At 49.6% G+C, this 25,292-nt stretch overlaps 1 protein-coding gene across 5 annotated transcripts; it reads right to left on the bottom strand.

The window, feature by feature from the left end:
• Window positions 1-1,900: 1,900 nt before the first annotated feature.
• On the bottom strand, window positions 1,901-25,278 carry KDM8 (lysine demethylase 8). 5 transcript variants are annotated; one of them, XR_007519713.1, is made up of 9 exons: window positions 25,195-25,278; window positions 18,888-19,404; window positions 16,469-16,635; window positions 15,130-15,262; window positions 12,199-12,243; window positions 8,055-8,204; window positions 7,057-7,149; window positions 6,475-6,958; window positions 1,901-4,650 (listed from the first exon to the last, which is right to left on the bottom strand). XR_007519713.1 is itself a non-coding variant. In XM_049904645.1 (8 exons), exons 2-8 carry the CDS (start codon window positions 19,383-19,385, stop codon window positions 6,794-6,796), a joined length of 1,251 nt encoding a protein of 416 aa, XP_049760602.1. In that variant the 5' UTR covers window positions 19,386-19,404; window positions 24,445-24,823; the 3' UTR covers window positions 1,903-6,793. The 5 variants fall into 5 exon arrangements, 4 of the variants coding, with proteins under 4 accessions (XP_049760602.1, XP_049760604.1, XP_049760603.1 ...); XM_049904645.1 differs by lacking the exon at window positions 25,195-25,278 and adding an exon at window positions 24,445-24,823 and having other exon boundaries at window positions 1,903-6,958; XM_049904644.1 differs by having other exon boundaries at window positions 1,904-6,958.
• Between the last annotated feature and the right edge of the window lie 14 nt (window positions 25,279-25,292).

The raw sequence follows: 25,292 nt of genomic DNA, 5'->3' as shown, positions 1-25,292 counted from the left end.
TGAGGAGTTTAGAATTTTATGTTTGAGTTTTAGCTGGAGAGTGCCCAGGAGTGAGGAGATAAGATGCGTATTTTAGGAAGTTTGTGTTGGAATCTATGTGAAAGGAACTGGGGCAGGAGAGAGTGGTCACAGGTGGACACACAACAGTGTCCCTCAGAGGCTTACTGGTCACCAACTAGGACTCAGCTGTATTTGAAGTGTATGAACATGACAGCAGCACAATCAGATCATGCCATTCCCCTACCCAGCACTGTGGCGCCTTCCCACTGCTTGTATGATCTAGACTCCCTTCCACGGCTGCTAACGCCTACTCAGTCCAGCCCCTCCACCTCCCCACCCTGCTTTCTCTCCATCCCCACTCTCCTGCACTCCCTCTGCTCCAGCCCCATGGGCTGCTGCCTTGTTCTCCCAAGACTTTCCTGGGTGAGGTCTTCTGTACCTACTGTTGGGAGCTTTTTCCTCAAATCTCACGGGCAATTCTGGACTCCTGCTCATTCAGGCTTCTATTCAGATCTCAACTACCGAAGAATTATGTCCCAACCAATCCATCCCCTGCTGCCATTTTCTAACCCTTCACAGCACTTAACTACCATCTGCATTATCTTTATTGTCAATCTGCCCCTCGGCCCTCCTCCCTCCTCCCTCCAAGGTAACATTAAACACCATAAAAGTTTGTGTTTTAATGAATTTTTTCCTTTAGTCGCTAACTTTAGAATCACTCTACATTATAGTACGATTCTTCAACAGCGGCTCAAGCAGAAGTGGGACCTGCCAGCTGGGACAGATGGGATCGTGAGGCTGGGCCGCTGATGGGAGCTGGAGCCGCACAGCCCCTCTTGGCGGGGGGCAGGGGTGAGTCAGCCATGCGGCCCTCTTGAGGGCAGGGGCCATCTGGCCCAGAGACATGTCTTCAGTGTCTAGCGCAGGACTTTTGGTCTTGAGCAGGCCCTCTCCATACCTGATGAGCTGGCTGGATGTATGGCTGGGGTCCTCGTGCACGCTACCTCTCCTTTCATCCAAGCCCACCTTCAGAGCCCACATTACTCATAGAGGAAAAGCTAGCCCGGAAGCTGAGATTACTGGCAACACTTGAGCCTTGACAATAGGATGTAAGATTTCATCTTCTGTGTTTATCCCATCTGATGGGGGACATTTGCTTGAGGCAGCCAGGCCTCAAGGTTGTGTTTTAATGAATTTTTCCTCTAGTCCCTGACTTCAGAATCACTCTGCGTTCTAGTATAATTCTTCAACAGTGGCTCAAGCAGAAGTGGGACCTGCCAGTCGGGATAGATGGAATCGTTAAGTGTCTTACTCATCTAATGCTGATATAACAGAAATACCACAAGTAGATGGCTTTAAAAAGAGAAATTTATTCTCTCACAGTCTTGTAGGCTACAAGTCCAAATTCAAGGAGTCAGCTCCAGAGGAAAGCTTTCTCTGTCGGCTCTGGAGGAAGGTCCATGTCATCAATCTTCCCTTGGCCTAGGAGCTTCTCCGCACAGGAACCTCAGGTCCAAAGGACGTGCTGTGCTCCCGGCACTGCTTTCTGGCTGGTATGAGGTCCCCATATCTCTCTGCTCGCTTCCCTCTTCTATATCTCAAGAGAGATTGGCCTAAGCATTATGCTGAGTGAAATTAGTCAGTGGCAAAAGGACAAATATTGTATGAGACCACTATTATAAGAACTCAAGAAACAGTTTAAACAGAGAAGAAAATATTCTTTGATGGTTACGAGAGGGGGAGGGAGGGAGGGAGAGGGGTGTTCACTAATCAGATTGTAGACAATATTTTAGGTGAAGGGAAAGACAACACACAATACAGGAGAGGTTAGCACAACTGGACTAAACCAAAAACAAAGAAGTTTCCTGAATACAACCAAATGCTTCAAAGGCCAGCATAGCAGGGGCGGGGGTTTGGGGACCATGGTTTCAGGGGACATCTTGGTCAATTGGCATAATAAAATGTATTAAAAAAACATTCTGCATCCCACTTTGGAGAGTGGCGTCTGGGGTCATAAACATTAGCAAGCGGCCATCTAAGATGCATCAATTGGTCTCAACCCACCTGGAGCAAAGGAGAATGAAGAACACCAAAGACACAAGGTAATTATGAGCCCAAGAGACAGAAAGGGCCACAAAAATCAGAGACTGCATCAGCTTGAGACCAGAAGAACTAGATGGTGCCCAGCTACAACCATTGACTTGCCCTGACAGGGAACACAACAGGATCCCTGATGTAGCAGGAGAGCAGTGGGATGCAGACCTCAAATTCTCGTAAAAAGACAAGACTTAATGGTCTTACTGAGACTAGAAGGACCCCGAAGGTCATGGTCCCCAGACCTTGTGTTAGCCCAAGACTGGAAACATTCCCAAAGCCAACTCTTCAGACAGGGATTGGACTGGACTATGGGATAGAAAATGATACTGGTGAGAAGTGAGCTTCTTGGATCAAGTAGACACATGAGACTACGTGTGCAGCTCCTGTCTGGAGGGGAGATGAAAAGGCAGAGGGGGTCAGAACCTGGCTGAATGGACACGGAAATAGAGGGTGGAGAAGAGGCGTGTGCTGTCTCTTTAGGGGGAAAGCAACTAGGGGTACATAGCAAGGTGTGTATAAGATTTTATTTGAGAGACTGACTTGATTTGTAAACTTTCACTTAAAGCATAATAATAAAAAAAAAATAGGCTTAAGACACTATGTAATCTTGTAGATCTCATCAATATAACTGCCTCTAATCCATCTGATTACATCATATCGATAGGACTTACAACACATAGGGAAATCAGATGACAAAATTGTAGACAATCACACAATATTGGGAATCATGATCTAGCAAAGTTGACAGATATTTTTGGGGGACACAATTCAATCCATACAAGTACAGCTGGGCCGCTGAAGGGAGCTGGAGCTGCACAATCCCTCTTGGTGGGGAGCAAGGGTGTGAGTCAACCACGTGGCCCTCTTGAGTTATGGCTCCTCTGTAGTCACGCACTGCTACTCCCCAGTAATGGTGAATGGTGAATGCACTGGGCGGGGTGACATTCCTATTTTATGCCTACCTTCAGTGGTTATAATTCAGTGGAGTTATTTGGAGTAAAAGCTTTATATAAAAAATTATACAAAATTTTTATATAAAAAATCAGGTATTAGTAATGCCAGATAGGGGAATAAACAATCTCACAAGTAATTGATCACAGAGCCCTGCTGAGTCCACTCCCTAAGTAGCTGTTTGCCCTTTCTCCAGGCCCACTGGCCCTGCCCTCATTCAGGCACATACCTGGATTAGCCCCCTGGCCCCCAGCACGTCTCCTGGCCTGCTCATCCTCTTCCCTGCCAGCAGTCAGCTTCCTAAAATGTGTATTCTGATGTTGTGCGATAGACATTTTTACAAAAAAAAAAAAGCAGCTGCTGAGGCTGCTAATGTACAACCAAACACCTCATGGGATCTAGATTCTTAGTTTGGAGGCTTAGGGTCATGGTTTCATGAGACATCTCAGTTAACTGGCCTAATATCATTTTTAGTGTTTCTCTTCTACCTCCTAGTCTGGTGCTTGGAGTGTTAAAAGCTTGCAAGTGGCTGTCCAATGTATAACAGTTGATCTTCATTCACCTGGAGCAACAGAGGGAGAAGGAGTCAGGAATAGGAGGAGGAAATGGAATGTGTGGCTAATTGCCTCCATGAACAACTGCCTCCTTTGCCATGAGAGCAGAACTGGCTGGTGCCTGGCTACCGTACTGAATGTTTTGATCAAAGATTCTATAGCAGAATCCTGATCAAAAGGGGGAAAATGCAGAACAGAATTTTAAATTCCATAGAATCCAGTCTTTCCGGAGCCATGGAGGCTGGATGAACCCTCAAAACTACTGTCTGAGATACTCTTTAAACTTTAAAAATATCCCCTGAAGTCTTCTTTAAACCAAATAATACTTCTGCTTAATTAGTAAAGAATGTCTGCCTTGAGCACTCGGTTCTTTTAAACAACAATCTATATGGGATCAAACTGACAACAGCTGTTTGAAAGGTTAGACAGGAACCTTAGGGGGCAGCAAGTCTCTGTTAATGATGGAGAAAGGATTCGGCAAAGAAGAATGGTTGCACAACTGGAAGAATGTAACCCATGTCAATGAATTGTACACACACACTGTGGAACTGACGTATGTTCTGCTGTGTATATTTTCAACAATATTAAACAATGAAAAATTAAACCCATATTTTGACAGTTTCCCTGCCTAAAATTCATAAGTTTCAAGGCCTACATGATAAGGTCACAATTCCTTGGCCTGGTTACGGAGGGCACTCACAGTTTGAGTTTCAGCTGCCCAGCAAGGCTTCCCCTCCCCTCCATTTCTCCTAGTCACCGGGTAGACATGTCCCAGGCCTTGCCAAGCAGTCTTCCCTGGGGTTCCTTGACTTGGAGCTGGAAGACGAGCAGCTGTGCCTGTGGGTCATGGTGCTGGAGGTATGATCTGAGCCCGGTGGGGCCATCTCCTCCCCCTGTGGAGGCCTATTGCCAAGAGTTTGAAGAAGGAAACCAGTGGAGACTCGTAGAGATGAGGTGGTCAGGCAGGGGAGTGCAGGAAGAGAGGCCCGTCCTTGGATGCCTGAGCCCAGACTTCCTCCCCTTCTCAGGGCAGCTCCAGCGTCCTTTCCTGCTATGGGAACAATATATCCGTGTTGTTTGCTGGCTTTGTTTTAGCTTAAACCCGTGTGAGTTGAGTTTCTATCATAAACCGAACAAGCCCCAGCACATCTGGCCATCAGGGGCCGGCACCATCCAGAATCTTGCTGCACCTGTAATTTCGCCTTGAACCGCTTCCCCTGTCCCACCCTGGGCTCCAGCGGTGCCGACATCACTGTGCTGCTACTTCAGCCTCGAGGCCCACTCTCCCTGTCTCCTTGGAAGAGCCTCTGCATCCTCCCAGATCAGCTCTGGCCTCCACTTCCCTGAGCGCCCCCTCCCTCTGTGTGACCATCTCACGTGGCACCCACCTCCCACAGTGCAGCCCACCAGTTCTGAGTCCTGCCTGCGGGTCAGGCCCCCCTCGACACTGCTGCTCCCTGAGGACCAGGGCTTGCATCCTTTCAGAACTGGCAGCAGTGAAATTTGGTTGAATAATTTTAGAAATTATTTATTTTCTGATTTCTTACATTATTGAAAAATTTGACATCATACGGAGAATTAAAATCATGTATCATTTCATGACTGGCCCAGATATATCCACATTTGGAACATTTTCTCTGAGACGTGTACATACTTACACATACATACACACATATAAAAATGTCTCTCTGAAAATTAAGTGCACAGTGCATTTTACTTAATGTGACACAGTGGGCATTTCCCCACAACTCTGAACATTCTAAATGTCCACCGATGGAATAAAATTCCACTGTGTTGACGGCCCTTTCTTACTGACGTCACGCAGGATGTCTCTTGTTAACTGCTCTTGCGAACAATGCTGTGATGGTCACCAGTGCACGTCTATCCTTGACCATCTTTTCTCTTTCCTTTGGATGGATTTCTAGAAATGGGACTCATTATATCCAGACGTGACCATGGACATTTCATGTTCTTGGGTGCTGCTAAATTTCTGTCCAGCAGGACAGCCTACCCTCAGCCCTGAGGATGAGAGTTTTAAACATCTTCCCGAAGTTAGTAATAAGCATCTTTGTTTTACTTTGCATATCTTTGAGTGTCAGTGAAGCTGTACTTCTTTAAATTTAAGGTTTATATTAGGTTTTAGTATTTTTTCTTTTGTGGGTAGGTTGTAATGAACGAATTTTTGGCTTATGATCGTTTGGTGTCATGTATGTCAAAATCCAGACAACACTTATATAAGTGTCCACCAATCTGTGATTCTCCCAACAACTGAGGGGCCTTTCCTGGTGGCAGCTGTTGGGATATGCCTGCCTGTCTTTAGTCAGAGGATTAGGAAACGTCTTAACGGTCAAAACATAACACCAACCAAGGTTTTGAGCGGGTCTTCAAGCAGCCATCTGTCTTTACTGAGAGCCTGGGTCTCTCCTCTGCCTAAAACCCACCCCTGGTGAGTAGTGATTCCGGAGGGTAGGTGACTGGAAGGGGGCAGGGGAGAGGGGGCTTCTAGGTGCTGGGGATGGTTCTAGCAGCTTACGTGGGCGTACGCACAGCTGAAAATCCATCAAGCTAGGTGGCATATGCGCTTATCTGCAGGCAGCTTGTACTTCAGTAGTGAGCACTGCAGAAATCTCCCCAGCAGACGTCCAGCTCCTGAGTAGACAGGTAAGGCCCTTCTTGTGACCAGGGCACACCCACCTCTTTCCCGGGGCTGTGGCCATCCCTGCAGGCCTGGTCACGACCAAAAAGTATGAAACGGTCATAATTTCGTGACAGAAGCAGTCACTAGTGATTAGTCACAGAGCGGCAGGAGCTGACGCTGGATATGCACACCTCACGAGCCCTCTGTGCTAAGGACTGGCACTGCCCTACTCACCTGAGAGAGACTCAGGCACCGTGAAGTGACTTGCCCCAAATCACACAGCAGTGAAGTGGTGGAGCTGGGTTTTGAAGCTGGTAAATGAAGCCATTGCACACACTATATCATTTCCCACTGCTTCAGGCTTCCTGGTGCCTGGGCCTTGGTGTGAGTTGTTGGGTCTGCCTGGAACGTCCTTCTGGGTAGGACACACCTTTTCATCCTGATGCCCCTCCCCTGGGCAGCGAAGGTTTCTGCAGGCTTAGTCCAGCTTTTCTCTAGATCCCAGGACCCAGCCCCAGGCTGGGCCCAGAGTAGTGACCTCTGTTCATCCAGGCTACGACCACCAGAAGCTGACTGAGAAGCTCAGGTCCAGAGCCCGCACATAGTGCCAGTACTTAACCGGGATGAAAAGGATCTCTCCAGGAGACAGGATGCAGGACAGGAATGGGGCCTCGGCAAACTTAGGGAACTTCTCCAAGTCGGGGTTCTCCACGTCTACCTGTACAAACAAAAGGAGTTGTCTTCCTCAGGCCTGACTGGGCTGGGCAGGGGGGCACGGGAGGGTCTGCCATGTCATGGTGGGCCCCAAGGGCCTACCTGGCTGGTGTTGTGAAGAAGGTGCGAGTCATGAGGGTATAAAGCCTCTGACTCCTGTGGGGAATACAGCTGGATATATTTTCTCCCCATCACCTGCAAAGACAGAGACCTGACAGTCAGCCTCCCGGCCCACTGCTGCCCCGACCGACCCTGCAGTCCCTGAACCCGGCACCCCCCTTACGTCTCCATGCCGCCCACTTGCTGTTCCCTGGGCCCCACCACACATGTGCTCAGAGCTCACAGCATATGCTTTTGCTCCAAAACACGACTCAATGAAAACCCCAGCTAACAATAATTAAGCAGTTGACTGTCCCAAGCACTGTTTTAAGTGCTTTCTGTGTGTTAATTCATTTAATCCTCTAAATGACCCTCCGAGGGGGTTTATCATCCCACCCATTTTACAGATGAGGCACAGAGGATAAGTGAGTTGCCCAAGCTGAGGAAACTCATAGGTGACAGAGCTGGTGTCCACTGAGGTGTCTAAGAACCCAAGCTCTTTGCCTCTACTGTATTGCCTCTTTGGTCAGCGTGGCTATAAAAACATGCTAATTTATTAAATCTCTCTGCCTACAAAACTAGTCATTTTGCAGCAGTGGTTAGATGCCCCCGCCTTCCAACACCACAGTCTTTTCCCCAGGTCCTAGGAAGAGCCCTCTTTCCCCTATGAGGCACCCCTCTCCTTATTTGGAGGGAGCCTTCCAGCAGCAAGAAGCTGGCCTGGTTCCAGCAGGAGGCTGAGCTGCCAGGATGGACGCTGGCTCCCCGCCCTGGTCTGGTGGGCTCTCCCCACTGGGATCTCAGAAGATGATAACCCCTAGTCTGGTAGCAACCACATCTGGAAGGAGCCCTGACTGGGGAGAGGCCCCTACCACGGGGCTTGGCACCATCTCTTTTTTCCTTTCATCCCCTGCTATGCCTTTGTTTCTCTTTTTAAGAGCCTGGTGTGGCCAGGCCGGAGGCTGGGCCAGAGGCAGGACAAGCTCCAGAGCAACTCCAACCTGGGCTAGGAAGTTTTGCTGGGGATCCTGATGAAGTGGGGAAACAGTTCCTTGGGGACCAAACCAGGCGTTAATGGTGATCTCGTCTTCCTCCCCATCGCCCAGGCAGCAGTAATCAGGGATGCTGATGTCCTGCTTCAGCTCTGGGATCTGTGGGTGTCAGGACAGACGCAGCAGGTCAGAGACATACAAATAAGGAAAAAATAAGATCTTCATATGTAAAATACATAAGTAATCAAACGGCAAAAACCAGGTAATATAGGAAAACTAGAAATAAGGAAGTGTTTGGTCTCATTTGAAAATAAGTTCAAATTAAATCAACAACGAGTCACGGGCTCCCCCTAATCAAATAAGCGTAGATTTAGCAAATGATAACACGCAGTGGTGGCGAGGATGTGGTAAAAGGGGCACTCTCCTGCAGGGTTGCTGGCGACATAAATGGGTAAAACTGTTCAGGCAGCAACTTGGTGATGTGCAGGCGAGTCGAAAGCCATTCACATTCTCTGACCCAGGTGGCACTGAGTCTGTGCTGTGCTCCTCTGTGCAGAGGTGCCGGAGGGCCTTGGAGGAAGTGACATCAGGGCTTGCCAGGTGGGCGCTGCCGGTTCACCTGGCTCGGGCATCGTCAGGGCTTTGCAGTGGTAAGTGTGCACGACAAGCTAATATTTTAATGAAACGGTCATCACTGTTTCCTGAGTGTTTTCTTATACCCTACGTCCTTCCCCCAGCCCTCTCCCCGCTTTCTGACATTTTTGCCTTGAGGAAAAGGGTGACTTGAGGGAACACATGACACAGGCGTGGGCTCTCAGTTTCAGCCGTTAAAAGCCAGCGTGGGGACCCAGCACTTGCTGCTGTGCTGGGTGGAGGGCAGGACTGGGCAGAGAAACTGCCTCTGAGAAGGGCGGGCTGCTCCCAAGTCTGTGATACAGTGAGGGCGAGTCCCGCGTCCTGGATGTTCTCACCTCAAGCAACGTTCACCAACGGATTCCAGTCTCAAGCATGGCTGGTTTCTACTTCATGGCTTTAACACGTGTGATCCTTTTAGGGACCAAACTTAAGTTTCTGCTCAATGCCTCAAAGCCTGAGAGCCACCTACCTGCCTGCACATCAGGCAAACTCAGACGTCAGGGCGGGCAGGGCTGCGGTGGTCCAGCCTCATTTGGAAAGAGCCAGGGTCTCCAACTGAAGAAACCATGCATTCTGCCTGAAACCACTTCCTGACCAGATATTCAGAGGTGCTGTGGTTAACTTCAGGGTGGAAACTGTCATAGCTGGGCCTCTGCTCCAAACTCTTCAGAGATGGGGTTCAGCTCCCACTTAGCTGTGGTCCTTGACCCTTGACAAACTCGTGTCTTCCCCCTTCTGGGCAAGGACCCTCATACCCAGCACTGCCTTCTCAGGGAACCCCTGCCGTGTCCCACCATGGGCCCTGGCCAAGGCCACACAGCCAAGTTCCTCAGGTAGGACCGACCCTCCTGGACCTCCAGCTCCATCTAACAAGCTGTTTAGGTTCCAGACTTAGGAGTCTCCCTGGACATTCCCTTTCTCTCAAGCCCTACACATCCGACTCATCGCCAAGGGCCAGCAGCTCACAGACACCTCAAACCTCTCCACTTTTCCAGCCTTTTAACTGGTCCTTCTGCTTCCAAGCCTGGATACCTTCAATTCGTGATCGAAACAGGAGCCACAGTGATCTCTGAAACACTTACAACCTTCCACATTAAGAACAGCCTTCATAATCCAGTGCCTACCTCCTTCTCAGGCTCTTCTGCCACTTCCGTCTCCCACTCATGCTACAAGTTTCTGCCCCTGAATGTGGACATTCACTCTGTCCTTGCACCTCCCACCTCCCGGAGGCTCCCAGCTGGCGAGCCCCTTTTGTCTCAGGACTAACAGCTCATCTTTCGGGCCACTGCTCACATGCTGCCTCCTCACAGAAACCTTCCCTGGCTGCCCTCGCTAAGGCCCCCAATCACTTCCATCACGCCACCTCTCTCACGTTCTTTGAGGCACTCACTGTCTGATGCATTTTGCTTTTTAGATCACTACGGCAGGGGAGTAACCCTGCCTTCTTGACCGCTGTATCCCCAGTGCCCAGCACAGGGCTTGGTGCAGAAAGGGGACTCAGAAGGACCCCCACCCTGAGGGCAGCATTCCCAGTATGGATCTTGGTCAAGACATGCATCCACCAAGTACAGAAGTGACCAAGTGAGTGGAAGATGGGGGCGGGGGGGGGGGGAGCAGGCGGGGAGAGGCAGGGAGAAAACCAAACGGTCAGACAGTCTCCTTAGGATAAGCCCCGCTCCTATTACTTTAGCTTCTTAACTAGACAGCTTTGAAAATGCAGGACACAATCCAATTGCTGATACACCTTTGCTCTGTCCTCTTGTTTGCATTTAAAAATAAAGTCAATTTTTTTCTCATTTGATTATACCAACCTGTTGCCAACGGTTGTGACTCATAGCGACCCTATACAACAGGGTCGATCTGCCCCCTAGGGTCTCCAAAGAGTGACTGATGGATTCAAACTGCCGACCTTTTGGTTAGCAGCTGAGCTTCTAACTACTGCGTCACCAGGGCTCCTTGACGATCATACATACTCATTATAGAGGATTTGGAAACTACAGAAAAGAGAAGGAAAAAACCACTCACCGTCTTTCCACCCACAGACCGTCACTGTTCATCTTCTGTGGCATTTCTTCCTGTCTTTTGAACATGGTTGAGATCATTCTGTATACAATTACGTGTGTCCTGATTTCCTCTCTAAGCACATAACTGGCTGTCCCCACGTGACCACGGCCTCCTCCTGAGCATCACGTGGCAACTGGGGCGCAGTGCTCACCGAGCTCACAGTCGCCAGGGCCCTGGGGACAGGCACAGCCTGATCCAGGTGATGTGGGTGGGCCTGAGCTTGACTTCTGAAAGCGCCAGTGAGGCCGATGCTGGTCGGGGCCACACTGAGGGACAGCTTAGTATTCTTCATGTTCCGTCCTCAAGGAGCTGGTGTGGCTGGAGAAGCAGCGAGAGCAGCGCCTGCCTCTGCAGGAGCCCTTCTCGCCTCTCCTCTCGATCCATAGGCACCCTCCCTTGCACATTCCCTGGTGCTCCTGTCCGATTCTTCCAGAAACATCACTTCTTATTGGGAACTCTCCTGCCCAAACGCCTCCCAGGGCTTCTCGATGCCTCCCAGATAAAACCCAAGCTCCTAGTTTGGCCTTCAAGGCCCTTCACCTTCCCTCTTCTGCTTTACTCTTTGCTCTGCTCTTGGAAACAAAGCTTCCCAGGTGGCTGCTGCTCACAGCAGACGGGACTCTCCAGCCCTCTGTGTCTCGTGTGTGAAGTCGTCTTGCTGGGAATGTCCTCCTGCCTCCAGCCTCTCTGAGTCCTACTCTTCCCTCTCAGCTCCAGCCAAGTCCACTGCCTCTTCAGTCTTACAACAAGTATATCCCAAGGGTCTTCTATGTGACTAGCCAGGGCTAGGTACCCAGAGAAATCAAACCCACACCCTGCCCACCAGAGGTACCCAGGCCCAGGCAATGGCCAGGTCAGCAGACTCTTGAGATAAGGACAGTGCTGGGCATGCACGGAGAACTCTGGGTATTGAGGAGGCCAGGGACTTGCCCTCTCTGAGTCTGATCAGAGCTTGCTCCTCTTGCCTGGCATAGTGGTTGCAAGCGTAGCAGCTAAACAAATGGTTTGCAGTTCAAATCCACCAGCTGTTCCTTGGAAACCCTATGGGGCAGTTCTATTCAACTGGATGGCACCTAACAACAAGTGCCTGCCTGGCTCCCTGGGACCTGGTTCCTCAGTCTTAACCACACTGGGACTTCTGACTAGGTGTCCCTCCCCGCTGATCTGCCTGTGGCCTCCTCAACCCCCAGCCCATGCTGGAGCCTCTCCCAGTCCTGGGTTCCTGAACTCAGCATGCCAGCCTTAGGCCCAGTGGCCTTGCCTGTGCTACAACTTCCCATTGGTGAGGTAGGAACAGAGTGAGCCACAGCAGCAGAACAGAGACTCCTAGCCCAATGCTGAGAGTGGCACCAGTGCGTGAGCACTGTCAGACCCCTTTCTGCCTCTCAAGTCAGAGGTGAGGAGGGCGAGAGAATGTGAGAAGCTCAGAGAGAAGCGTGGTCCCCAGACTTACCTGGTCAAAGAGCTGGTGCTGAGCAAGGTACCCAACGTCTCTTGGCTAATCCGTGGAGAAAAAGCAGGGGCAACAGAAAGCTCAGTGAGGTGTGATGACGCCCTCTTGGTTAAAGGCTCTCAGCCCCTGCTGTGCCCCCACCCTGCCCACCACCCAGTGCGGTCCCTTGCACCCCATCCTGCTTGGCCCTCCTCCCCCACCCCTGTAGGCTTCCTTCCTGGGCTCAGGGATCCACCCCTAAGGAGCAGGGCTGGGCTGAGGGCCAGGAGACTTGGGCCTGGTTCTGCCTATGTACAGACGGACGGCTGCCCCAACTAAGTCACTCCCCTTCCACGCCCCTGAGGCTCAGTCTCCTCAGATGAAAATCAAAGGGGCTGTACGTGTGAGAACGTTTAAAATAAAGTATACTTATTGCTTTGAAATTTGCTTTTTTTTAATTTAGTGATACATCACGAATCTCTCGAGGTCAATCTACACTCATCTAACTCATCTGTTTTGATGGCTACATGACATTTCATAGGCAGAATGTATGTTATTAATTCAACTGTCCCCCTACTGGCGGATATTCTGATTGGTCTGCTAAATGTTTTGTTCATGTTTTGCCAAACATCCTTGAACACTGGTCGTTACTTTTTTGTGGTACAAGCTTCAAAACACAGAACTATTGGGTCAAGGAGTATGTGCATTTTAACTTTTAATAGTTTCTGCCAGGTTATTTTCCCAAAGTTTAAATCATTTATATTCTGGCCAGCAATTAATGTGAGTGCTGTTTTCCTATCTTTCTCAGCACCGGGTATTACTGGATAATTTCATTTTGTAAAATATTTTGCCAATCAGATGGGTAAAAAGGTCAGCACTTTTCAAACAGGGCTCCGCGGTGCTCGAGAAGGCCTCTGGGAAGGTCAGATGGGGCAGAGCGGATGTGACTTTGGGGACCAGACCTACCCAACTGCAGCCACAGCAGAACCTGCTTTGGTCTCAAAGCTCTGAAGCTAATGCTGCGTAGAAGGTCCTGGAAACAGACTGAAGGTCCCTCTCTCTGATTCCTCGAGTCCCTCTGTCCATCCATCCCTCCCCTTCATTCCCTGTCCTTTCCTTTCTTCTTTCCAACAAATGCTACTGAGAGTTTGCCATGAGCCGGGCCCTGTGCCATGCTGCCTTCCAGACCTCCTGGGCGAGAGGCCCCTGACTGCCTACATCTACCAAGCACTGACCATACATACTGCGCTAAGAGCTTTATGTCTGAACCCTCAAATGGCTGTGAAGTAGGCGTTATTCACCTCATTTTACAAGTCAGGGACTGAGGATTCAAGAGGTTACATAACCAGCCAAGGCCACACAAAGGGAGAGCTAAGATTCAACCCAGTTCTGACTAATGCAAAGCCCATGGTCTGGGCCACTCTGTGAGCTAGCCCCCGTTATGCCTCTGTGTTCTGCAAACCAGGCTCCTCCCAGGAAAAGGTGACAGCATCAGGCCTTCGTAGGTGACCTGGCAATGTGGTGACTCCACAGCTCCCTTGTCCAGGCCTCAAGTGACAGTGACTGAGTGGAGGTGAGGTGGGAGGGGAGGAGTACAGGAGAAGGCAGGAATGGACAAGGGTCAGTGAGCCCTGAACAGCAGGCTACAGTCAGGGAAGGACACCCATTGCCTGAGGAAGAGGCTGGAGATACAGGAGTGAAGGAGATGGGTGGGAAAGGCGGCAGGGAGGGACGGGGGCACTGGGTGGTGCCTCAGGTGTTCAGTTACAAGGGAAGGCCTGTAGAAGAAACTGTTTGGCCAGCATGGTCACTGGCATGGACCCTTTGATTGCAGCAGGTCCATGAATAAACGTGATAGGAACATTTGGCAACTGCGCCTGAGGCTGCCTTCGAGTTGGTTGCTGCGGGGTGTGTAGAAAAAGTGCAAACCACTGATGCTAAATGCTTGTACTCTAGTGAAGGACCCTCCCTCGGGGCCGGGAAAGGTGGCTGAGACCATAGATCCTGGGTGAATGTCCCCTCCCTTAGGGTCTGTGTGCATGCTGCAGGTTTCCCTTGTTCTGCGCCAGCAGGAATGGTACAGCCATTCCAGGGCTCAGCAGGCTCCATTCTCTGTGACCTGGGTCTCAAGAAGAGGAAGCCACTCGCTGCCCTTACTGTTAAGAATCTGAAAAGATAAAATGGTGCAGCTGCCTAGAGAAACGTCTGGCAGTTCCTCAAAAAGTTAAACATGGAAGTTACCATATGACCCAGCAATTCCACTCCTAGGACATACCCAAGAGAACTGAAAACATGTCCCAACAGAAGCTCGCACACTAACGTTCACGGTAGCATTTTTCATAATAGTAACAAAAGCAGAAACAACCCAAAAGTCTACCAACTGATGAGTGGATGAACAAAATACGGTATATCCACACAAGGGAATATTACTTGGTCATAAAAAATAAAGTACTGATACACGCTACAACGTGGATGAACCGTGAAAACAATATGCTCAGTGAAAGAAAGAAGGCTGCCATAAAAGGCCACCTACTGCAGGACTCCATTTACATGACATGTCCAGGACAGACAGATCCACAGAGACAGAAAGTGGATTAGTGGTTGCCAGGGGCTGGGGGGAGTGAAGAACGGGAGTGACTGCCAATGAGCATGGGATTTCTTTTAGGGGTGATGAAAATGTTCTGGAATTAGACAGTGTTGATGGTTACATGATCTTATGAATAAACTACAGCCAGTGAATTGTACGAAAAAAACCCCACAAAGACTCTGAACCGGCTCCCTGCTGTCCTGCCTGCCTAGCACCCTGCCTTCCTTGCTCTGACGATCCTACAGACCAGCCTCTGTAGGCTAACCTCCCCCAGAAAGCTCCCACTGCTACTGTGGAGGTTGTCTGCCCAAACACAACATGCTCTATCTTCCGAGTGTCAGAGGAAACCAGTGAAAGCGACGTACCTCGTCCACGATGTATTTGCTGATGAACTCGCTGACGGTCATGAGTGTCTGGGACCACTCTTCATCTGTGTACCTGGAACCTACTTCCACTGGGACAGTTCGGCAGCCAGCAATTTCTTGAATATATTCTAAACTATTAGAAAAATATACATCGTGGCTACCATGATTGTTGCTAACACTTAGGGGCACTGCCACTGTTGGGCACTACGCTAAGCGCGCTTAATACACAGTCTCCCACCTAATCCTCACAAAACCCCCGTAAGGTAGAAACCACCGCTATTCCCCATTTTACTGAGGAAGAGACTCGGGCACAGGGAGGTGAGATTGCTTGCCCAAGGTCACACAGCTAGTACATGGCACTGTGTAGCTCTGCAAATCAAGGCAAAAAATCTGGTTTGCTGACATTTTTGCTGGGCTGCTCTATTTCCCTGCTTGCTTCTGTCTTTGCTTATCTTGCACTGTGTAGAGAGATTGTCTTTGAGCAAACGGTGGGCAGTACAGGAGGGTGGGGAAGTGCCTGGCCTCTGAGCTCCGGTGACCTGGGACAGACTCCAGGCCCAGCCAGTTACCGACCAGGGACCTTCGACAAGTGACATCACCTCTCAAAGCGCCCCGTCCCTCATCTGGAAAACAGGGATGATGACACTACCTGCCCTATGGAAACCAGGGAGGTTAAAATTAGACAAAACATGGCAAGTGCCTGCTAGGGTGCCTGATACTTAGTGAAACTAGTAATGAACACTGGCTGTGATGGGGTGCCTGCGTCAGGATTCCTCCACACATCTCAGTGGGAGCCACTGCCTCCAAAAACCAGCACCACAAAGACGGGCTGAATGGATCCACCTTTCTTAAGACACAGGGCCTCATTTCTGGAATTCTGCACAGCTGTGGCATCACGGACAACCTCCAGGTGCCTCATGAATCTGAGAGGGACAAGTAGGGTAAAGCGAATGGGCAGAGGCTGCAACCACCAGGGATCACGGAGCCCCAGTGGGTGTGGGGGCTGTCCCTTTGGTTTTTATTTCTACTCTTAAACCCCAGGGCTCTGAGAAAGTCCACGGAGTTCCCAAGATCCTACAAACTTGCCTGATAGACTTAACATGAAGCCACCATCTAGGCACTCGTTAAAAAACTAGTTAGGGCAGGCAAGCAGTAGAATCTTATAACCTTTGGCATAAATTCAGAGTACTGTACTTTTTATTCTATTTAACCCCTCAGCGATCAATCCCAGGGACTGGTAGTAAAGTCTGCAAGGCTGCATTTGCTTGGGGACAAGGGAGGTCCTTGGGGGACCCTAAAATGAGAAAAGGGACCTCATCGCGCTTGAGTGGCCACCCACCTCCACTTCTTCATGCATGGCCAGTGGTTGGCCACGCCTTCCAAGATCACAGGTCTCTCCGGGACCAGAAAATGTTTCCTGAAATACTCGAGGGATGGGCAGTAGAGCCGGGGGACTGTTCTTTCTGACTTTACATCTGGAATCGAAACGTGACCACTCCTTGCTTTCTGTTTAAAAACAAAACACAATGGTAGCAACCACAGAAAGTCAAAATTTGAGGTACTCCACAAAGAATTTGTATCAACGGGCAGATAGCTTAGTTGCCAATAATAACAATAATAGATGAGATCAAGGTGTTTTTTCTTTACTGTCTCATTAAAAAACATGTCTGTTCAAAATCTAAAAACAACATACTGCTTTTACAGAAATTCTGCAATATAGAAGACAACGTATCCCCCCTCAACTCCACCATCTAACATACACACATTCTTCCTTTCTCCTGAATATTCCTTTCCCATCTTTTCACACACACTTATCACTGATTTGCTGGTAGGCAGATTTGTGATGAATACACAGCCCTAGCTCTTCTACCCAATAATTTATTTAAAGCATTTTTTCCATGCTGCCACCCAGTCCTTCTACTTTGAGTGGCTGCTCTGTAATTTACTTAACCATCTCCCAAATGGATGACCTCAGCAAGTGACTTCCTGTCTCTGAGCCTCCTCTGCTGCATTTGTTGGGAAGTAAGATGGGATTAAGCAGCCTGTGCTCCCACTACTGGACCCCACCTCACTCATTTGCAGGAACAATTGCAGCAGTGGCAGCAGGGAACATTCTTGCTGCAGCTCATGTGATAAGGCCTTTGTGTTCTCTCTCTGGCAGGCTTTTCTTCTCACGTGCCCCATCATCAAAGAGGCGTTCCCTGCCTGCCTATCTGAAGCCAGCGACTCCATCTATCTCACCACCTGAGACAGGATGTTCTTTTACAGCCTCACCAGAATGTAAGCATAGGAGGACAGGGTCAGGGCCATCCTGTGCTGCTCCCTGCACACCTGGGCCACTACTGGTGCTAATAAAGCTGCTGAGCAAAGCCTGCTCTACAAGTGGGAGGATGGAGGCACCAAGAGGCCAGGACACTTGCCCGAGTTACACACTGTGAGTGCAGGCCGACTTCAAGCCTAAGCTCTCTTGCCCCTCTGCCTCTTACACTGTCTTATGCTGGAGACCACCTTGGGTGTGGAGTCTCCTCCATTTCCCTTGGCGTAGACTTGGCAGGGGGGGACTGTGGCCCCTGGGTAAAGGGGACAGATAGTTGTCCCTTCATCTGTATGTTGCCCTGCCCTCTAAAAGGGCAAGCACCACGCCACGCCCTTGGCCCCTCAGCAGCCCTGGGTATTGGATAAGACATCGGTTGCTTATGTAACAGCCCAAAAGGGGCATCTTGCTGCTTTTGCTGTTTGCATCTCTCTGTTTTTGACCAGAGGTGAGGTCAAACATTTCTCCATATGTCTAATAGACCAATTTCTCCTTGTGTACAGTCTGTTCATGTTCCTGGCCTCTCCTGAGGGCTGAGATTTTTCCCTGATCTGTGTAACGTCTCCTTATGTGATAAAGATATTCACTCTCTGACACATTTGCTGCCAATTTCTCTTCCCAGTTTGCAGGACTTCCTTTTAGTTTGGTTACATGCATGCACATTTAATGACTTGCATTCGCATTTTTTCTAATCTATGACTAATACCCATTATAGAAAATTAGAAAAATACAGGAAAGTATTTAGAAAAAAAATTTTTTAAAGTACCCTTAACTCCACTCCCAGCGTCCAACACAATCTTGGCTCTTTTCTTTCTGGGGCCATTTCACAAATGAGAAGACTGAGGCTAGAGGAGTTACCTGATTGCCTGGCAGTACTGGGAATGAGGCCTACGGTTCAGTGCTGGTTCCTAGGGAGCCACCCTCTGCCTGTAGGATGCTTTCTGGCACGCACTCTGAAACATCAGAACTTACACAAGCAAGGACCTAATGCACATGACAGACTGGTCACATGGAACAGAAGTCAGCTAGTTGTAGTGTCTCATTCAACTTCGGCAGCCAGAGACAGAACCGGTCAAGACAGTGGGAGACACTTCAGCAAGCTGACCCGGAAAACACTGTAAGAACTGGGCTGAACTGGCCGCAGCTCACCCACACAATCTGTCTGCACTGTTTCTCTCAGGAACCACCAAGCCTCCACCCTCCTTCTCCCCTGAAAGGACCCTGCTTTTGCAGAAACTGAAAAAAAAAAAAAAAAAAAAAATTAAAAAACTGAGAAGATAGCCTGAGCGGCTCCATTTCCAAAATCCACGGAGACACCATTGTCAGCCAGGGAGGAGTCAACATTTCAAGGGCTTTGCCCTGGTGGAGAGCCAACTCAACGCTTTCAGAAAAACGAGCTGTTGGGTTATGCTAGGGGTGGTCAGTGACACTCTCACCGCGATACCTTTGCGCTGGGCTGCTCCCAGGTCGGGCCTTGGGCAGGCCTTTTCTCAGAGGGAAGGTGCGCCTGGAGGATGGCAGCGACTTTAAGGAGAATATCCCCGAGGATGGCCGCCCCCATCAGCAGGCCCATGTCACAGACCCTCAGGGCCTCAGCCACAGCGGCAGTGTCCCCTGATGTCTCACACAGACACACGGCTTTCAGAAGGCAGCCAAAGGTGTAAACCTGGCGCCAGTCTTTGTCCACGTCCCGCCACGGCCCTGTGTTGAGCTTCTCCCAGGAGTAGTCCAGGATCACCTCGCTCGTCTGCAGACACTCACTCCTTCTGCCCCCGTAGAAGAGCTCGGCGGCTTGCTGCAGCAACAGCACCACGCTCCTCTCCACTTTCTCACCCACGTCCAACCTCAAGCCTTCTTTCATGGGTGGCAGGAGTGCCCTGAGGGCCTCCCCGATGGCTGTTCCTCCCTGGGGGTCTCTAAGACGGTCAGTGCCTTCTGCCATTTGGCTCCTCTCACAGGGCCTGATGGAGGAAGAAGCAAAGTTACAGACCAAGCACAGCCTTAGTCCCCTAAGACATGTTCCCACAGCTCTCTGTTCTTGGCCTTTCTAATGCATGTCTGTGACAATTTTTCAATGATAATCTTCCCTGGTAGTCATAAACTCTGCGAGGCAGGACCCATGTTTGTCTGGGTCACCACTGTGCCCTCGGGGCCTGGCGCAGCCTCTGGTTATACAGTGGACACTGGATAAATGTTTGTTCAGAGAGGGACATGCACTCTTCCTTGCCTGGAATGCCTCCAACATCCTCGCTCTGCCTAGCAAACTCCTATCCAATCTTCAAAGCCTACTTTAAATGACCCATTGTGTGAAGCTTGCCATGACTCTCCAAACACGTTCTGTGGGTCACGGGTGAGCCTCTCTTACAGCACCTGTCACAATGGACTATGAATACCTGCCCGTATGTCTGTCTCTCCAGCGCCAGATTGTGAGCTCCTCCAGGACAAGAACGTGCCTCATTTCTTTCCATTTTCCTATAGCCAAAATCAGGCCCTGGCTCGTAGCAGGCACTCCATAAGGGTGTTAAAGGAATGAGTTCTTAACTCCACGGGAAGAAACCTGGAAATGCATAACATCTACACAGAAAGGGGAGTCCCTGGGTGGTGCAAATGTTTAATGTGCTTGGCTGCTAACCAGAAGGATGCAGTCTACGCAGAGGATCCACTTCTGAAAAACGAGCCTCTGGGTGGACTTGAACCTCCAACCTTTAGGTTAGTAACTGAGCATGTCAACTGTTTGCACCACTCAGAGACTCAGCCTCCTGGAGGACTCATAAATGTCTCATGTGAACTTCCTCAACAGCATTCCTGCACTTCCAGAAAAGCTTCACAGTTCAACCTCCCAGAGCTGTCTCATCCATTGGCCACACGCATGACAGCAGGGGGGCCTTATGAAAGGGACCCAGCAGCTGGCCTCCCTCTATGTCTTATCCCCTGAGCATCTTATAAAGTAACCTTGAGAAGTCTCATCTTGAGCATCTAAAAGACCAGCAAAGGTCTATCAAAAGGCCACCAAATGACCAATTACCTGCCGTACTATAAAACTGGCTTCCACCAGGGCCTTGGGTGTCAGCTTTGTAAATTGGTCTCGTAGAATGGCTTTATAAAACAGCCTCTTAGAGGGTTTCAAATGGGCTATAAACTCGTTTCCCTGGGATGCACATTATGGGTTTTGTAAACCAGCTTCCCAGGATAGCCTTTAAAACAGCCCCTCATAGGGCACATGGATCTTATAAAGCCAGCCTCCTAAGGCAGCCCAAAGTGCTGCTTCATAAACCTTCTTCCCCAAGTGGCTTCATGCTTTGCTTTGTAATCTAGCCCCCAAGGTGGCCTCGTGTTTGGTCTTAACAAAGCGGCTTCTTATGCTGCTTTGCAAATTGGCCTTGGAGGCTGATGTGTGTCATGCTGACCACGACATACCCTCTTGAAAACCATGTCAGAGAGCTTTCTGGGAAAGAGGCCTCAAGTTGGCTGAACAAGTCACCTCTTGGCCACATGAAGTTGCTTTAGAAAAGTTCCAGAATTCCTCAGTGAATGGCCTTATAAGGTCTTCAGGGACACTTATGCTGAAGACACGATTTGCCTGTCTTTCAGGGCTGGGAGCTTCAGGAGAGAGGTATGAGTAGGTTTTCAAAATGGCTTTCCAGATTGCCTCTGTATTGGTATTTGCCATTGAGTTGATTCTGGCTCATAGCGACCCTAAAGCACAGAACTGCCTCATAGGGTTTCCAAGGACAGCCAGTGGATTTGAACCGCTGACCTTTTGGTTAGTAGCTGTAGCACTTAACCACTATGCCACCAGGGTTTTCGGGTAGAAATGGCCTCCCACAGGGCCTCACGATTGACCTTAAACACTGGCCTCCCAGAGGGCCTTATGCTGGCAACATGAAACAAGTTTCCAAAGTGGCATGTGGCCATATCAGGCTGAGTGTTCTTATGGCCTGATTCCATAGGATTCCCAGAACCTCTTGTGATTTGGTCTTTTAAAAGGCTGTCATATTAAAGAACCTTTGGGGAAGGAATCACATGCTGCTGTACTGAAGTCTTCCAAAGCGGCCTCATCACTCTTGTTAAATACTGGCCTCCTTACATATTGGGGCCTTGTCTGAAGGCCTGGTGAAATGGCCTCTCAGACTGTCTTAGTTTTAGAAACCAGTCTTTCATATGGTTCCTTATAGTGCCAGGATTCTATTGGTTGTATCAATCAGCTCTCCAGAGAACAGCCTCATGTTGGCTCCTGTTAGCCCTGTGGAAATACTCTTCTAGGAGAAAAGGCCTTAGTCTGGCTGCATGAAACACCTTCTGTTGGTTGTATGAAACACTTTTCCAGAGGAACGGGCCTTATAGTGGTTGTAAGCAGCAGCCTTCAGACAATCAACCATTTGTGATGGCCTTACCTGTAAAGGCTGTATGAAACTGCCTCTCTGAATGGTCTCATGTCCCGGCTTTACAAATCACCCTTTCAGCACGACCCATGTATTAGTCTGATAAAAAGGCTTCTTTGATAGTTTTATCAGGCAGTTTTCCAGAGGACGGGATCAGCTTGAGCAGCCTGGCGGCCTGGCTTTATTGACCGACTTCCCAGAGCTCCTCAAGGAATTGCTTTTTAGAAAAGGTTATATTAAATAAACAGCATTCCAGAGGAGGGAGTCAGACATAAATCGTATGAAACAGTCTTTCAGGATGACATCGTAGACTGGCCTCCCAGAGCTCTAAAAAAAAGGGCTTATTGTGGGTTGTATAAGCAGCCTTCTGGTTGTCAGATATGTTGTTGTTAATTTTGACTCATGGCGACCCCATGTGTTACACAGTAGAACTGCTCCACAGGGTTTTCTTAGCTGTAATCTTAATGGAAGCAGATTGCCAGGTCTTTTCTTCTGCAGGTGAGCGCAAACTGTTTGCACCACCTAGGGACCTTGTTGTCAGGTATGTTGTTGTGTGCTGTCAAAGTGACTCTGACTCATAGTGACCCTATATGACAGGGTAGAACTGCCCCATAGGGATTCCTAGACTGTAATCTTATGGGAGCAGATTGCTAGGTCTTTTCTCCTATGGACTGGCTGGTGGGTTCGAACACTGACCTTTCGGTTAATAGCCAAGTGTCTAACCACTGCACCACCAGGGCTCCTTTTGTCAGGTATAACCAAAACCCGTTGCTGTCGAGTGGATTCTGACTCATAGTGATGTTATAAGACAGAGTAGAACTGCCCCATAGAGCTTCCAAGGAGCTCCTGGTGGATTTGAATTGCTGACCCTTTGGTTAGCAGCTGTAGCTCTTAACCACTACACCCTCAGGGTTTCCTTGTTACATGTAACCCCCCAAAATCAAACCCGCTGCTGTCAATTCCGACTCATAGCAACCCTGGAGGACAGAACAGAACTGCTCCATAGGGTTTCCAAGAAGTGCCTGGTAGATCTGAACTGCCAACCTTCTGGTTAGCAGCTGTAGCTCTTAACCACTATACCACCAGGGTTTCTTGTCAGGTATAAGTGGATATAATTCATCCAAACTGGTACACTATATCTGGACAATAGTCATAAGCTTGAGTTACTTCAAATTGACACCTACAGTCATCCTAAATATAGGTCATGTGATAAAGACCAAGTGGCTTTGTCCTTACTTTACAAGTTGGTCTTCTGGAGCTCAACAGGTGTTGGCCTTAAAAGACTTCTTGTTGATCACAGAAAGGTATGGGTTTTTTTGTTGAGGTTGTTGTTCTTTCAGAGGAAGGGTGTGAGATTTAGAAAAAACCTGAGTGATCTTGTGTCCTGGCTTTGTAAATTCGCCTTCCAGAGTGTCACACATGTTGGTCTCATGACATGGATAGCTCTCAGGGGAAAGTCAGGTACAGCCTACATAAAACAGCTTTTCTCAGTGGACTATGACTTGGCTTAATAATTTAGCCCCTCAAAGCTCTTTACATAAAGGTTTATTTGTTGGTGTATGAAATTATCTTCTTGGAAAGCAGGTCAGATACATGTTATATGAGACAATCTATCAGAGTGGATTTTGCCTTGGCTGTATAAACCAGCCTCCAGGAGTCTCTCATGTATGAACCTTATAAAAGTTTTCTTGCTGGTCATGTTAAACACAAAGGAGCCAAGTATAGGCTGTATGGAACAGTACAAGTCGATTTGGGTCCTGATTTCAGAAGTTTACCATCTAGGCAGAGCTCATTATGTCTAGGCCTTGTGAACTGGCCTCAGGTTAGCTGTCGGTAATAGTCAAAGTGCGTTCCTGTTGGCTACACAAGATAGTCTCATAGGAAGTCACCAGTCATCCATGTTCTCTTAAGTTAGGTTTAAAATCAGCACCCCGAGGTACCTCTGCTGGTGTAGTGGTTAAGTGCTACGGCTGTTAACCAAAGGGTCGGCAGTTTGAATCCACAAGGCATTCCTTGGAAACTCTACGGGGCAGTTCTACTCTGTCCTATAGGGTCGCTATGAGTCAGCATCGACTTGACAGCACTGGGTTTAGTTTTTTGGGGTTTAAGGTACCTCCCAGAGTAGTCTGTAAGTTGGCTTGGTGAAACGGCCTGAGACTCTTACCATGCTTTGTAGAGGGTCTCAGGTTGGCCATGTGGAACAGCACCCTGAGAGCCCCACAAAGGCCTCAGAGTGACCTCCTGAAAAAGGCACTCTGAGAGGGCCATGCTGGTCATGAGGAAGCGCCCCAGAGATGACCTCCAGGATTTATCAGCTGCCATCTGTCTTCTGGGAATAGGCTGCCTAGAAAGTTTTGTAATTTCTTCAATCCTACTCTGGCAGTATTCCACAGAAACTCAGTAACAACAGCTTTCTAGGGAGCTCTGTAAAACTTTCGAGAGGTTTCGGATGATTGTCCACAAAGCTTTATTCAAAGGCGCAAGGGTGCGTATGGCCTTCTGGGACCAGAGGGTCTAGTCTGGGCGTCTGTGTGGCCTCACACACCTACCCAGCCCCTGGTCTTCGGCTTGCTGGGTTAACCCTTCTGAGCACAGTGACATCGGTTCGACGACACTCACCTTGCTGGACCCTGAGGGGAGCAACGCGATACCGATGATCAAACTCAATGTCTTTCCTTCGAGATGGCCCCCAGGCAGGCTCACGCACAGGCCCCAAGAGGGGCTCCACGCCCGTAACCCCAACAGGTCCTCGGGAAGCGCGGGCCCCACGGGCTGTATGTACCCCACACCGACCTTCCACCCCGAGGCCTCAAGCCCTTCCCCACCCACGGCATTTCTCGCGGCCCATGTTCAAACGTTTCCAGTTGGTCTAGCTCCAAGTCGACGACAAAAGACCGGCGACGTGAGAACCACAGCTAGCAACTTTTAGCTTGTGGATACAAACACCACGGAAACAAAAAGTCGCGCAGGCGCACTACCCCAACGCGGCATAAGGAACTGCGCAGGCGCAAAGATAGCCTGCCTCAGGGTCTGTCTTACGCGTGCGCAAAACGAAATTACTGCCTTAAGCAGGGCACTGCGCACGCGCGGGGTCTTCCTCCTAGCCGCTGGCAGCGCGGGAGAACTGGAGGAGCAGGCTACGCGGCCCTCCCAGAACGCATGCGCCAGTTTCCTTTTCCTCCCCCCCCCCCCCCCCGCCCTTTACTACTTTGAAGAGCTGCCCGGGATTTTTAAGGCGCACGCGCGGGGCCGCCCGTCCTCTCGTTTCTTCTCTTCCCGGGCGCCTGCGCAGCCTTCCCCTTGCAATCCCAGCCCCCTCGGCTTCTACAGAGCCGGAGCTACCGGCGCTCTCGAGTTGCTCAAACTGACCTTTCTTGCGTTTGAGTGGTGTCGAGTTGCCCCGGGGCTGGCGAAGACTTGCTCCGTTTGGTCTGAACTCTCCAGCTATCTCCCTCCCCACGTAAAGG

Source organism: Elephas maximus, chromosome 12 (genome assembly GCF_024166365.1).
Source record: "Elephas maximus indicus isolate mEleMax1 chromosome 12, mEleMax1 primary haplotype, whole genome shotgun sequence".
Classification (NCBI taxonomy): domain Eukaryota; kingdom Metazoa; phylum Chordata; class Mammalia; order Proboscidea; family Elephantidae; genus Elephas; species Elephas maximus.
This window is presented reverse-complemented; position numbering and strand designations above follow the sequence as displayed.